At 45.7% G+C, this 16,150-nt stretch overlaps 1 protein-coding gene across 1 annotated transcript in view; it reads left to right on the top strand.

Annotated features, from left to right (window-relative positions):
• rhbdl2 (rhomboid, veinlet-like 2 (Drosophila)) overlaps positions 1 to 16,150 on the top strand; it is a 90,516-nt gene that overhangs the window by 62,120 nt on the left and 12,246 nt on the right. Inside the window, exons 6-7 of the mRNA XM_085962490.1 lie at positions 12,209 to 12,269; positions 12,847 to 12,908. Coding sequence (XP_085818616.1) covers positions 12,209 to 12,269; positions 12,847 to 12,908 — 123 coding nt within the window. The remainder of the gene's footprint in view (positions 1 to 12,208; positions 12,270 to 12,846; positions 12,909 to 16,150) is intronic.

Below are 16,150 nucleotides of genomic sequence, written 5' to 3'. Positions count from 1 at the left end.
AATCATAATTAAAAACATATATTCATAGTAAAGGAATATAAAACATACATACATATACGTAAAGGAATATATGTGGACATACATACATAACTCATTCTCACATTCCATTCACACAGCCACAATTGCTCCTTCTACCTACCGTTCTGAAAACCCTTTAAAAAAAAAAAAATTTTAACTTTAAAACTTACTTAAAATTTCTTAAAATAACTTCCCTCCCTTTCCCAAACAAAAATATTGCATTTCAAAAGCTCCACGATAAAATATATCTTCCTCCGCAGCCAATGAACCACTTTACACTTGCTTTTTTTCAGTGTAAGTTCTGAGGACTTACCCTCACGGATTTCATGAATGAAATCCACGAAGTTCACTGCGCAAGCGCTGCCTGTGCAGTCGCACGTGCTCGAGGTCTGGAAATGCCGGCGTTCCCCGCATGCGCTGTTCCTGCTGAACGCCGGCATTTCCAACGGCCAGAAGCGTGAGTACCCCAAGCGCACTCACGCTTCTGGCCTGGAATTTCTGGCCCATTAATTGGTTTTTTTTGACAGCCCGACAGCTTTAATGGTCATTTCTGGTGCTAGTCCAGCAGTTATGAATGGCTGAATTTTCTGGGGTGTCAATGGGCAGGTTTGGTGGCGGGTCGGGTGGGAAAGTGTTTTTTTTTACAGCGGGTTCTCGCCACAACGCGCCTTTTCCAATGGCACGTCTGTCAGCGCTGAGCAGACCCAACAGGCAGTGGCGGGTGACCCAATTAAGCTCATTATAATCTACTTAACAGACCCTTAACATGATTTTTTAACTTATGAACTTCATGGCCACGGGAACCACGCTGTTCGGTTAACACATCTGTCAAGCTTCCAATGTACAGTAAAAGCTCCCACCTGACAGAGATCACTTTCATCAGCCACAAGCTGCTCCTCACTGCATTTCCAGAACAGAATCAGCAGGCTGCAAGTGTTTCCACCAAAGTCTCCATTCAGTCTCACCTCATTACCTCTCTCACCATTGACAGATCGCTTCTGTCATCTATACTTCACCTGCCACCTATTCCATTGGCATGGGTGCCCTTTATACTGTCTCACCTTGGTCCTCAGAATCAGACCAAAATGAGCCCCAACTCCAGCAGCACCAACAACAACACCAACCTTCTCCGTAACCACCAGGGGACAGAGGACATCAGCACCCGAGCACATTGCTGCCCGAGAGGCCAGGGATGGCCTCATCGTGGCCAGATTTATATCACTTGACGCTGTACACCCTGGCTGCCCATAATGCGCCAGGTTGGCTCCACCCCACACCAACACCATAAAGCATCTTTACAATGCCCAAGCCATTCCTTTCACACTCATCACCATTGTGGGGCTACTGCAACTCACTAAGCCACTTCCAAAGGTGCACACAAATCTGTCCAAGTGTTGAAAATAAAGATTTAAATGTTTGACAGCACATTAATACAAACTTTACATAAACATTGGATAAAACACCCAAGTGCCTACCCTTGTGTGTTGTTAGTTGGTATGATTGCATTAGGATGAGGGTGAGTGTGAAGGGTGGCTAGTGGTATGGGGATGTGTTAATGCAGATAGAGAGGGATGGGTGGAGGTGCAAGGTAAGCTGGTTTAAGGATATGCAGGAGTAGGGTAGGGAAGACAGAGTGATGGGGATGTGATGAGAGGCACAGCAGGATGAGGTTGAGTGTGGCTTTGTACTAACGTTTTGTGATCTAATGTGATAATTGAAACGTTTGTGCCACTGCACCCAGGTCCTCCTGACCACATCCCTGCTTGTGCCCTCCTCTGCAATCTCCAACCAGGCTGTGTTGGTCTCCTGGGAAAGTCTCTACCGCCCATTGGAAGGGAAGAGGACCTCCCTGCGTGCGCTGACTCCCTCCATATGGAGGGAGTCACGGGAGAACCTGGGTGCAGCCTTCTGTCTTTGTGCAGTGATTGTCAGTGTTTGCAGCACCTCAATGTTGTAGAACACTGACAGCGCAAACATGAAAAGAAAGTTGGCCATGGTCCCTTTAAGGAAACCGGCTGATGACGTGTCATGAATGATGTCACCAGACCCGCTTCCTATAATTGGGCTGGGAAACGCGCTGGGCGGGCTTAACAAGCCCTATCAACATAATTCATTTTGGACAGTGGGATGGAGCCAGCAGTGGGACCGTGACCCGCCACCGACATTGCCCGCCCCGGACCTGCCCATGCAAGGAAAATCCTGGCCGAATTGTTTATTACAAGAAAACAATATAAACCAAAGCATGTTAAATCAGTAAAGGAGAATAGTTGGACAGTACTTAACTTCCACTAACACATGAAACTGTTTTACTTCCAACACAACAAGTAGTTTAGAGATCCTTGTTTTTTAAAAGTCCTTTACATGAGCTTTATAAGCAAGCCTTTCCACTCACAGAGTTCTGCCTTGCCACAGGATACACAATTTAATTAGCAATAGTTTCAAAAACCATGGGGATGAATCAAGTTTTCACAGCCAGGTGACAATTTCTGTTGCCATTGATGTGTAAGGCCCTCAGATTATTATCAGAAACTAGTTTAAACTTGCCAACTTTTCCCTAGCTGAAATTCCATACAAAAAGATATGATCAAATTTTATGGGTGAAAAACTCAGGGGCTTTACGCCACCCTTTACCGTCAAAAAATGGCAAAAGAGCATTGCCAGCTAGTGGCGGGTCCTGCGGCGTCCTCCGTGTTCGACATCCCCATAGCGCTGCTGGTAAGTATTAGCGCCCTGCAAAAAAATGGCGGATTCTTAACGTCACCACGGCCAACTTCAACCCTAGCACTGAGCTCAGCGTTGGGTCACAACCACACCAGGGAAACACAGCGAGTAAACAGTCTGACAGAGACGCTGTCAGCATCTCTTAAAGGGACACACATAAGAAATAGGAGCAGGAGTCGGCCATTCGGCCCGTCGAGCCTGCTCCGCCATTCAATGAGGTCATGGCTGACCTGCTGCCTCAACTCCATTTACCGGCCCTATCGCCATATCCCTTGATGCCTTTACTAGTCAGAAATCTATCGACTTCTGTTTTGAATATACCCAATGACCGAGCCTCCAAAGCCCTCTGGGGTAGAGAATTCCAAAGATTCACCACCTTCTGTGTGAAGAAATTGCTTCTCATCTCAGTCCTGAATGGCCTACCCTTTATCCTAAGGCTGTGGCCCGTGGTTCTAGACTCCCCAGCCAAAGAAATCATTCTCCCAGCACCCACCCTATCAAGCCCTGTAATAATTTTGTATGCTTCAATGAGATCCCCTCTCATTCTTCTGAATTCAAGAGAATACAGGCCTAGCTTACTCAATCTCTTCTCATACGACAGTCCCGCCATCCCAGGAATCAATCTTGTGAACCTTCATTGCACTCCCTCTATGGCAAGCACACACATCTTTCAAGTAAGTTTGCATTTAAGCTTTTGGACTGTTTTTTTTAAATTTCATTGAAGTAGTGGCTTGCTGCAATAGATGTTAAAAGTTTTTAAGTGTGTACGGAGTGCTGCTGGATGCTTGCAAGGCCTTGGATGGTAAAGGAAGTCCCCTGAGAAAACAGAAATGCTGCAAATACTAACAGGTCAGATAACATCAGTGGAGAGAGAACTAGAGTTCACGTCTCAGGTCGAGATGCTGCCTGACTAGCTGAGTATTTCCAGCATTTTACGCTATCATTTCAGGTTTACAGCATCCGCTCGCAGAGCGAAGAGGAAGACACAGAAGAGGAGGAAGCAGAAGAGGAGGAAGCAGATGGAAGGATGCATCCCATCAACCCCTTTGTGGCCGGGATATCTGGGATGAAATCATCTGCCTGCGGTCCCCGTGACCACAACCCCAATTCCACTTTCAACATTAGTCCCACACCTTACCTTCCATCTGTTACTGACCATCACAATGTCTTCTTGGCCACAATGCTGAAATAAAAGCCACCACAAAGCAAACTTTCCAATCCAACTTTATACATCCATCCATCCAATATGACATCAAGAAATCAACTCATCATCCTTATGCATTCCCTTAGAGACTGTCTTTTGTGTGCCATTGCCTATTCTACTGATGCCATGCAGTGCTACCCCAGTGGCTGCAGCATGGCTGGTGGAAGGCTGCTGACTTTCAGTGGGGGACACTGCAAATGGCCTTGCTGGTCGACCTTGAGGAGCTGGTGGCTGGGAGTGTCAAATCAATCATCTTCTTCTTCACTCTCCTCTGCCTCTTCTTGGTCAACCACTAGCTGGACAGGCTACATTTCTTGGGTGTGTGAAATGAGGAAGGCACAAGGGTGGAGTTGTGGTGAGGGGAGAGCGGAAAAGCAAGAGATGCATGCGAGAAGGAGGATAACATATGAGGATACCAGCGTCTTGTATCCTTTCAGCTCCGCTGCTGGGCAAGGGTTCAGCCATGCTCCTGGCAAGAATGGCCTACACTGTCTCCTCCAAGGGGGCGAGGTGAGGTGAGGCTAGGAATGGGAGCTGTGCCTCGTAATTGGTACAGATTGCTGGTAGGTGAGTGACTGGCGGGGGGGAGCATTGAGAAGTTTGTGAGGCAATTGGTGGGAGATGGCTTTTGAAGATGCATTCACTGACCCCATGACCAGTGGTCTGAAGCAATGAAGCTTCTTTGGGCACTGGAGTCAGGTGGTGGGGGCGACACTGCTTGCAGTGACAGCCTCGGTGATGTGGTCCTACATCATTCTTTCTGAAGGGCCTCCTGGCCCCTGTGCGTAGAGGACCTCTCTTGCAGTGTTGACTCACTGCACAAAGCTGGAGTGCTGAAGCACTTTTCCCATGTTTTTCCGGTTTGGAAGGGAATTCAGCTTTAAGTGCTGAAGAATCCCATTTGGGACTTATTTTTTATTGAAAGGCAGTTTCACTTTTTTCACTGCAATTAAATTTTTATTAGTTCTGAATGCATTGCCCCTTTAATTCATAGCCCCTTTAACGGCCCACAATGCCTCGCGAACTCCATAGCCTCGCTCCCAAAGGCAATGCCGACTGCGGACGGGAACTTCGGGTCGGAGGCCTCCATTAACGTCACCAGGAGGACTTTGCATGGCAAGTTAGCGCTGCGCTGCACATCGCCAACCCCTAGCTGTGGCCATTTTCAGTGGCCGTTAACTCGAGTACACAAATCTTTCCCCCTATAATTTGAAGCAGGATTGATTTGTTTTCAACACAGGATGCATGAACCTGAGTTCACTGTCTGAGTTCTCTAAACTTTTCCTTAAACTCAACCTCTGCTTTCTCTGACCACCAATGACTCTAAAGAATGCTCCTCTTTCATATGTAAAGGTGAATGAAAAGGCGCTTTATACATTTTTTTTACTGGAATGGAAGCTGTTGCTGTTGTTACAATATGATCATCCTGCTGCATACTTGAATATCAACACTACTCCCAACAACTCATTTGTGGCAGAGCTGAAGAACTCAATTCTGAGTCCTAATTTTAACTTAATCCACTTGGCAGGAACATCAATGGAGCATGAAATCGGGTGGGGTGTAAAACGAGTGTCCACCTTGAACCCGCCCCATTCCTGCTGGGGAGATTAGGTTATAATCGGGGCTTTAGTATCTGGAAGACACCTCACACAAAGAGAAGCAGAGAAGTGTTTCCAATGTTCTCCTTTACTTTTTTTACTCCCTGAATTCTAGTTTCTTAAATTTCTATTTTCTGCCCCAGTCATGAGATCATTATTCTTTTTGCTCAAATCCACCATCTTTGTCTTCATCTGTTTACTCTGGTTCAAATATGTTTAAGATCAGAGTTCCTACCTTTTAGGTAGTTAATATGAGTTGCCATCTCTTTAACTTGTGTTGTGAGAAATTGATACTAGGCTGTATTCTTACCATTATTCGAGAAACAATTTCCAGTCACATATCCAGCAGCTGTATGCTTGTTCTCCTTTTCATAAACCCATAAAGCAGGAGTCGAACAATGACCTAGAATACCGTTGCTTGGCGACATGTTCAGTTGATCTCAGAGCTGGCAATAGGAAGTTGCATCCTAGTTCATAAAAATCTTCCCTTAATAGTTAGCAAATCTATTAGTGATATATAAAAGGCAGATTTATTCTGTGGCCAACTGTATAGGAAGGGAATAATCCCTAATATAAGTGTGTGATCTTTCAGATAGACCTTCCTGACCAATTATCTTTTTCTGATTTTCTTCCGCCTCCCTCTCCCAATTTAACCTATCAACTCTCACCAGGAGTGTTGTGTGCATTAAGTGGGGGAGGTGAGGAAAGACACAGATGTATATTAAATTGATGAGGATACATAACTCAATATTCTCTCAGGTTTTTTATGGTGATTTAAACTTAGTACAGATACTTCGGGCTGGATTTTACCTTTCAATGCGGCTTGGGGGCGGGACAGCTGCCTTCCGGGTTCCGATCCCGCCCCTAACGACGTCCGACGCACAGACGCTATTTTGCGTCAATTGGCCTTCTTAAGCCCACCCTGCGGGCTTTCCGGACAATTAAGAGAAAGCCGGTGTCAGATGACGTCAGTTGATGATGCATCATCTGCCAGTTTTCTTAAAGGAGCCACACACAATTTTTTTTGACAGGTGAGTTTTCAGTGTTTGACAGCATTGAGGTGCTGCAAACACTGACAATCACTGTACAAAGGTGAGCCCTTTCACCCAGGCTCTCCAATGACTCCCTCCTTAGGCTAGAACAGATGGCAATTGCAGGTGAGGTTATAGAAGCGATCTGTCACTGGTGAGAGAAGTTCTCCCAATGAGGTGGGACTACACAAACACTTCAAAACTTGTTACCTACAGAAAAGTCTAAATACATAAAATGATTTCCCCAACAATCTCTTACCTCTGAAACTCACTAGTGTACCATTGGATCCTTCACACCACTTCTGCAGCTGTCATCAATGAAGAAACATTACAGTAGACCCACAGCACACCACACTTACCCTGGTGTGGTGTCTAGATGTCGGGAAGCCCGCAGTAGACCTGTCAAAATTGCAAAAAGCCTCTTAACTGCCTGTTAACAACCAGTTAAGTGCCTATAATCCTCTTCCCGCCGCTAGGTGTCGGGTCCATGCGCAAATCGGGGACCTGACACCCGGAAAGATTGTTTGGAGGTGGCTTGACAGCGGGTTCAGGACCCCCTGTCAATCTTTGCCATTTTGCCACTGGTCCCGCCTCCAAACCTACCCCCTGAGTGCCGGCAAAACTCCCCCCATCATCTTACAGCTGGCACTTATTTTTTGATATCACATTGCACGTATTCAAGGCTAAAACCAATTTGTAATCTACATTACTCTGTCCATCTAAAATCATATAAAAATTATACAGAAAATTTCATGTTTGAGGCACGATGAAGCTCTGCTTCTTTTACAGTGTGATAGAGATCTAAATCTATAGGGAGGCTTTAATTAGAAGGTATTGTGTCACCACTGTCTCACAATAGTATCTCATCCACAGATACAGCCGAAATCTAAAGATACATAAAAGTCTGCCAAATGCAACAGAAACAAAGGGGGAAAAGCATATTAAGAAAGCATTTCCTTTTTGCTGGGGAGAGAAGGGTTCTGACAGGAAATGCAGTATGGGAACCATTTTGCCTATCTCTAACCTATTGTTGAACCACAGTTTGATGCCAGATTTATACTCATATACATGCGTAAGTCCAGCGCCATGTGATAGTATAACAATAGCATTTAATAACTAACTGACTCCATCTGCTTAAAGTCAATGTTCAATGACAAGTTTGCTGTTGGCTAGAATTACTGACTAATTAATTGGATTTCACAAAGAATTTTTAATCTAGATAATTGGCTGTTATCTATCAATATTCAACAAATTCCAAAAATCAGTTGATAAACTAAGGCCTAGAAATTCAGTGGCCTGCGCCACCAGTTTGCGCCCAAAGAGGGCTTTTGCGCCAGTCTGCAAAATTCAGGCGAAATTCAGCGGTGCGCTAATGGCGGCGTTAGGCTGTAGCGCTGCGCCGCCACCGATGACGTCATCGGTGTGCGCAGCGCCCCGTTTCCGCGAAGAACGCCATATTAAGTCGCGCCCGCCTCTTCAGCGCCGGCCGCAAACAGCGACCGGTACACCGGGCCTACCTGTGGCGGTAGTGGCGGTAATTAAAGTGGAGGTGCGGCCGGCCGCTTTTTCGGCGGCCGCCTGCCCGCACCTCCTTCCCCAGCCTCCTCCACCACCACCCCCCACCGCGGCATTGCCGGCTGGTTTCCGGGAGCCCGGCACTTCTCCGTTCTGCCGGGCTCTTTTGCCGGCACTCGCGATCGGGGCTCCGGCTGCTGCAGGCACCTCCCCCTTAAGAGAGGGAGGAAGGCCTGCAGTACCGCAGCCTGCCGCTCCGCTGCGGGTGGCGCTGCGGCCACTAGCGCGCCGATAATCAGTTTCAGCGCCCAAGCGGGGCGCCGAAACCCCTGTTTAGCGGCCGCCTTCCACTTGGTGCGCTGACACTGAATATCCCGCTTGCGCAAGTGGATCCGCGCGCAGCGGTAATTCCGGCACCCAGGCGAGCTGGGCGCCCCACAATGAATTTCTAGGCCTAACTGTTCAGAATTTTTTAACAGAAAATGTCTGCTATAGTTACATGGTAGGGGTCATTTTCTAGCTTTATGCTTCTGGTGGGGAGCCTTGCCTGCGAGTGGTCTGTTATTTGAAAATTGGGCGAGCAAGGTGCATGATTTTCTGACCATTCATTTGAATGGTTAGAAAGTCATGTGGTGCACACCCAAATTACTAATGGGTTTCTGGCAGGGGAGCTGCCTCCCGGGAGTACCGCTAGTATGCACCGAGGAATTGGGGCACTAAAGTGAACTAAGCAGCAAACGTTACAGATCCCATCATTGAACATCTTCTCTTCCAATGTAATTTTAGATATTTCTTCCCCAAACATACATTTCAAATATTATAGTTTTGTTTAGAAACGAGTATATTCCTCCTCTCTATCTAATTTAAACTTATTTTCTGTGTGGGGACCCACCCTGCCCCTCCCACCCCTGCAAATAGCTACACATTCTAAAAGAGTTCTAAAAGAGGTGGCTGCAGAGATGCTGGGTGTATTGGTTGTGATCTTCCAAAATTCCCTAGATTCTGGAACGGTCCCAACAGATTGGAAGGTAGAAAATGTGACACCGCTATTCAAGAAAGGAGGGAGAGAGAAAACAGGGAACTACAGGCCAGTTAGCCTGATTAGAGTCGTCGGGAAAATGCTGGAATCCATTATTAAGGAAGTGGTAATGGAGCACTTAGCAAATCATAATATGATTAGGCAGGGTCAACATGGTTTTATGAAAGAGAAATCATGTTTAACAAATTTATTAGAGTTTTTTGAGGATGTAACTAGCAGGGTAGATAAAGGGGAACCAGTGGATGTAGTATATTTGGATTTACAAAAGGCATTCAATGAGGTGCCACATAAAAGGTTGCTATGCAAGATAAGGGCTCATGGAGTTGGGGGTGATATATTAGCATAGATAGAGGATTGGTTAACAGACAGAAAACAGAGAGTAGGGATAAACGGGCCATTTTCTGATTGGCGGGCTGTAACTAGTGGATTGCCGCAAGGATCAGTGCTTGGGCTTCAGCTATTTACAATCTATATTAATGACTTAGATGAAGGACCGAGTGCAATGTATCTAAGTTTGCTGACGATACAAAGCTAGGTGGGAAAGTAAGCTGTGAGGAGGACACAAAGAGCCTGAAAAGGGATATAGACAGGTTAAGCGCGTGGGCAATAAGGTGGCAGATGGAGTATCTATGCTAATATATCACCCCCAACTCCATGAGCCCTTATCTTGCATAGCAACCTTTTATGTGGCACCTCATTGAATGCCTTTTGTAAATCCAAATATACTACATCCACTGGTTCCCCTTTATCTACCCTGCTAGTTACATCCTCAAAAAACTCTAATAAATTTCACAAGGGCAGCACGGTGGCGTAGTGGTTAGCACTGTTGCCTCACAGCGCCAGGGACCCGGGTTTGAATCCGGCCTCGGGTGACTGTCTGTGTGGCATTTGCACATTCTCCCCGTGTTTGCGTGGGTTTCCTCCGGGTGCTCCGGTTTCCTCCCACAGTCCAAAGATGTGCGGGTTAGGTTGATTGGCTCTGATAAATTGACCCTTAGTGTTAGGGGGATTAAATACATGGGGTTACGGGGATAGGGTGGGATACGTGTTGGTGTAGGGGTTACAGGGATCGGGTGGGATATGTGTTGGTGCAGGCTCGATGGGCCGAAATGGCCTCTATCTGCCTTGTGGGGTTTCTGTGATAATGTGAGGAAATGTGAGGCTATTCACTTTGGTAGGAATAGAAAAACAGAATATTTTTTAAAGGCTGAGAAACTATTAAATGTTGGTGTTCAAAGAGATTTAGGTGTCCTCGTACAGGAAACACAAAAAGTTAGCATGTAGGTACAGCAAGCAATAAGGAAGGCAAATGGCATGTTGGTCTTTATTGAAAGGGGGTTGGAGTATAAGAGTAAGGATGTCTTACTACAATTATACAGGGCTTTGCTGAGACCACACCTGCAGTATTGTGCACAGTTTTGGTCTCCTTGTCTGAGAAAGGACATACATGCCTTAGAGGTGATGCAATGAAGGTTCACTAGATTGATCCCTGGGATGAGAGGGTTGTCTTATGAGGCGAGATTGAGTAGATTGGGCCTGGAGTTTAGAAGAATGGGACGTGATCTCATTGAAACATATAAGATTCTGAGGGGGGTTGACAGGGTAGATGCTGAGAGATTGTTTCCCCAGGCTGGAGAGTCTAGAACTAGGGGGCATCGTCTCAGGATAAGGGGATCAGCATTTAAGACTGAAATGAGGAGGAATTTCTTCACTCAGAGGGTTGTGAATCTTTGGAATTCTCTATCCCAAAGGGCTGTGGAAGCTGAGTCATTGAGTATATTCAAGACTGAGATCGATAGATTTTTGGACTCTAGGGGAATCAAGGGATATGGGGATTGGGCGGAAAAGCGGCATTGAGGTCGAAGATCAGCCATGATCATATTGAATGGCGGAGCAGGCTCGAAGGGCCATATGCTCCTAATTCTTATGTTCTTATGTTCATTCCTGGCTCCTTCTTTCCTAATTTCCAAAAGACAATGGGCGGTACTTACAACTTCGAAGGGGCGTGGAACTGGTAGTATCAGATCAGTTGGCTATTATACACCCAGCCCAATTTTCCTTTCTATTGATCTGAAACTACCAGTTTTATGTCCCCGCCAAAGTTGAAAGTTCCGCCCCACATCATTACAGACAATGTACTTAGATTTCACGGACCCCAGTTTGAAAACTTATGATATAACATTCCTAGTGACGTTTGTATAGGTGAATTTTCTTTTCATTGTTTAGTAATGTTCTTATTTTGAACTTGTTTTCATGTTCTTTGTAATCCAAGTTTGAATGACAAAAGTACTATTCGGCTCTAAAAACTTATATTCAGTTCAGCTTCTGCAAGCAAACCTCGACTTCAATGTTCCGGCTAGAGCAGTTTGCATCAAACTGGCTGTCTAATTGAAGTCTTGTCAGATATTGATGAAGGGAATGTCTCTAAATTGCATACTCAAACTGATGTGAAACAGTGAAATTTACTGAAGTAATAAAATTATTCCTTTTTCATTTAATTCCCAAACACTCATGCTATATCTTTTCTCCATGTGTTTAGATTTTCACAGATGTTTCTTTCTGGGATGTGCTTGTTTGTCCCTCTTATATCCTGTAATGCTGTGCAATATGTAAATTCCTTGGCACTAGTGATTAGAGTGCAGTGTCTGTGCACATCCGACATATTGGAGCCTGTTGGGAACCCATTCTCTATTATCAGTGCTTTAATTTTGTTTTTATTTTTAGCACTTCCTGTACCCACCGGCACTCCAAAGTGGTAATGCCCCCACTGTAGTGGGTTATATTGTATGAGTAGTTTTGAGCAGTGCTATAACTAAACATTCCTTTTATTCCTTCAGTTGAAAAAGCTTCAAAACATAAGCGTAGCAAAAAAAGTTTTTGAGCTGCCTGATACTAACATACAAACATGTTAATGCATTTATTTATTGGGGTAATGACTCTGTTATAGTAACAGATAAAGATATTTCAGGCTTATGCATTCAGATGCTAATATCACACAGTACAGTATTTTCAGAAAGAAAACATATCTCTTGTAGTTAAAAATAACTGTAGCTCCATAATATTTTTATTTGTTTCATTCCAGAATTTTAAACAAATGGTGCCACTGTTTGGTATTTTCAGATTGGCCTTTATTTTGATTATAGGTAAGTGTTTTAAATGTTGTATTACTGTTTTATAGTTCCCCCCGCCCCCAATTTCTTGCCTTGATCATTTGACTTCATAAAGATGTCATGACCTGGGACGAAGGGGAATTCCTGGCTGTAGAGGTGTAGCTAACAGCTACTCTATAGTCAGACAATATTGGGATAAAATCCTTTGCAGCTTTCAGTAACGTTATACTACTGCTATTGTGTTCTGTGGGGGGGGATTAACTGACATCATATCAAATCTGGAGTATCAAATGAGGTGTCCTTAATTGTGTATGAATAAGTAGCATTCATTTAATCTGAATGGTGAAATTTAATCTCTCATTGCATGTAATTCTCTCTACGTTCCATCCAGTTATTCAATTGGAAACACGCAATTCCATATGCTTGGCACGCAGGTTTATTTAAATATTTCTGCCATGAATGATTTCACCTCAAGTTTCTGTATTGACCATGTTCTGGGAACCCTACATCTGAAATATTTTAAATTTAGTTTACTGTTGTCATTAGCCTATATTTTCTGGTTATTAAATGATAAGTATAAAATTAATAATTTTAATATATTTATTTGCAGTGGGCACTGATGTGGGGTTTGCCCTATACAGAAGGTTCCTTGTTGAAGGACATGGCTTCCGTGTAAGTATTGTAGATGTCTGTTCTAACCTCTCAATACTGATGCATTCTTGCACACAATCTTTAATGGCTTAACCTAAGAATGAAACCAACTATTTGTTTAACAGAGAGCAAACTAGTGCTTGGTAACAATGGCATATGACAGCCTTGGATTAGTGGTAATCTGAGTCAGACGGTTCTGGGTTCAAGCCCCACTCCAGAGACTTGAGCACATCTAGACTTATTCTTCAGTGCACTACTAAGGGAGTGCTGCACCGTACGAGGTGCCATCTTTCAGATGAAACGTTGAACTGAGGCCCCGTCTGCCTTCTCGGGTGGAAGTAAGGGATCCCATGGCACTATTTGAAGAAGATCAGGAGAGTTGTCCCATTGTCCTGGCCAACATTTATCACTCAACCAACATCACTAAAACAGGTTATCTGGTCATTGCTGTCTGTGGGATCTTGCTGTGTGTAAATTGGTTACTGCGCTTACCTACATAACAAGAATGACTATTCTTCAAAAGTACTACTGGGAAGCGCTTTGTGGCACCCTGAGATCATGAAAGGCAATATATAAACACCAGCTCTTTCTTCTTTGGCTTATGGCATATTGAAACACGACAGTGGTAACTGCAGAATGGGCTGTGCAACTCGGTTACCAGGAAGTGATGGTAGACGAAGAGGGGGAGGGTTATTGATTGTAGTTTTTGGCTTGTGACTTGAATTTCCTTCAAGGTATTGTCTGAACTGGGAGTTGCGCAAATCTGAGAGTGGTGTCTAACAGCAAATCCCCTTGTCCTTCACCTAACTTTTCCAGTATTGGCCAAAATCCCGAAGCTTGGTGTGGAAGGGACATTCCAGTCCATATCGGGACATATCAGTGTTTCATGTCTGCTATTCAATGTTTCTTTTCCACTGTGATGAAATATATGCCTTCATCACCCCCTGTGTTTTACCTGCTTTGTATTGTGTGTGTACTGCCCCCTTTTTCCTATTGTGTGTATTGGCTACGCCCCTGTCTTTTGCCATATAAAGGTCTCAAGAGCTGTATGAGTCATTCTAGCAGGCGAACCTGATGTGTAAAGACCTGCAAAGTTCTTAGTGATTAAAAGCCTTTAGTTGAATCCTTAAACTCCTTGTCTTTGAGTTATCGATGGCACATCAATTTTAATCACTAAAACAACAAGATGGATCGACTCCTGAAACCAGAGCGCTTGGATCTGGACTCCCATGCCTCAGACGCAGCCACACAGTTCGGACACTGGTTCCAATGCTTCGAATTTTTCATTGCAAACTCATCCACCGCCATAGCAGCCGCCACCGGAGACGTGAAACTGGGAATCCTGCGAAACTGGGTGAGCCATCGGGTCTCCCCTCTCATCCAAGACGCCACCAGCTACGGGGATGCCTGCACCATTCTGAAGGCCCACTATGTGCGGCCAATAAACGAGGTGTACGCCAGGCATCTTCTGACTACTCGCACGCAGCGGCATGTTGAGTCACTAGAGGACTTTATGCTAAGCCTAAAAGTACTGGGCAGAGACTGTAACTGTAAGGCCGTGTCTGCCACCGTGTACATGGAGGAGCTGATCCGAGACTCCTTTATTGCAGGCCTCAGCTCAAATTACATTCGGCAGAAGCTGTTTGAAAAGGAGGGACTGGACTTAAAACAGGCTATGGGTATAGCGCGATCGTTGGATATGGCCCAGAGGAACTCTGAATCCTGTTCCCCAGGCCACGCGGCCCACTCCGCCTCGTGCGCGCCGTGGGGGCCGCCATCTTGGAAGCCATCTTCACCTCCCAAGTCTCAGGCCAGCCCAGCACCATCGGAGCCCCAGCCCCCACCCAGGAGCCCCACTACTGCCGCGATGCATCGGGGCCCGAAATGCTACTTCTGCGGCCAGGACAAACACTCCAGGCATCTGTGCCCAGCGAAGGGCACCACCTGTTTTAAATGCGGGAAGAAAGGACATTTCAGCAAAGTCTGCAGAGGAAACCCCGCCTCCAACTCCACCACCGCCGCGTGCGCGCCGTGGGAGCGGCCATCTTGGAAACCATCTTGTCCACCCTCATGGAGTCCACCATCTTGCCCCGACTACACGGACCTCCAGGACCCACTGGTGGCCTCGATCACAGTGGATCAATCCAGGCCGCATCCGTTGTCTAAATCGATGATGGACATAGAGGTAAACGGGAACAAGGTTAAATGCTTGATTGACTGCGGGAGCACTGAAAGCTTTATTCATCCTAGCCTGGTAAAACGACTTTCACTAACGATAGTCCCCACACAGGGCAAAATCGCCATGACTGATAAGACTCATACCTCAAAAATCACAGGTTTCTGCGCGGTTATGCTATCGGTAAAAGGCACTGATTACAGAGATTTTAAACTATTGATAATGCCAGATCTCTGTGTGAGCGTGATCTTGGGTCTGGACTTCCAGTGCCACCACCAAAGTATCACGCTTACCTACGGTGGGTCCCAGCCGCCCCTCACAGTGTGCGGTCTGGCTACCCTGAAGGTCAAGCCCCCCTCTCTGTTCGCCAACCTCGCACCCAACTGTCGACCCATAGCGACCAAGAGTAGGCGGTACAGCTGGGAGGATAGATGGTTCATTGCGTCAGAAGTAGAAAGACTCAAGCGGGAGGGTATCATCGAATGCAGTACCAGCCCGTGGCGCGCCCAGGTAGTAGTAGTTAAGGGTAGCGAAAAGAAGCGGATGGTGATAGATTATAGCCAGACGGTTAATCTATACACCCAGCTAGACGCCTACCCTCTGCCCCGCATAGCGGATATGGTTAGCCAAATCGCGCAATACCGGGTGTTTTCCACCATCGACCTAAAATCGGCATACCACCAGCTCCCCATTAGGCCGGAGGACCGTCCATACACCGCCTTCGAGGCGAACGGACGCCTCTACCACTTCCTCAGAGTCCCCTTTGGGGTAACGAATGGGGTCTCGGTCTTCCAGCGGGAGATGGACCGCATGGTCGATGAGAACCAGTTAACAGCCACCTACCCATACCTAGACAACGTCACTGAAATAAAGAATAGATTGCCTTTCAAAAGCTAGGCTTTATTAACCTTAAAAAACCAGCAAGTACATGTTGAGCACCCAGTCTCAACCAAACTGTAGAAAACTGAATTTAAGATGGCCACCACAGGTCACATGGAATCAACTAACCAATAAGTTTACAGCATATATCTCAAGGCAGGAAAACAGGCAACCAATTACAATGCTTCTTATAAAACAAGAATAATCA

Source organism: Somniosus microcephalus, chromosome 20 (assembly GCF_052327205.1).
Source record: "Somniosus microcephalus isolate GS21.2 chromosome 20, FLI_Smic_1.0, whole genome shotgun sequence".
Classification (NCBI taxonomy): Eukaryota; Metazoa; Chordata; class Chondrichthyes; order Squaliformes; family Somniosidae; genus Somniosus; species Somniosus microcephalus.
This window is presented reverse-complemented; position numbering and strand designations above follow the sequence as displayed.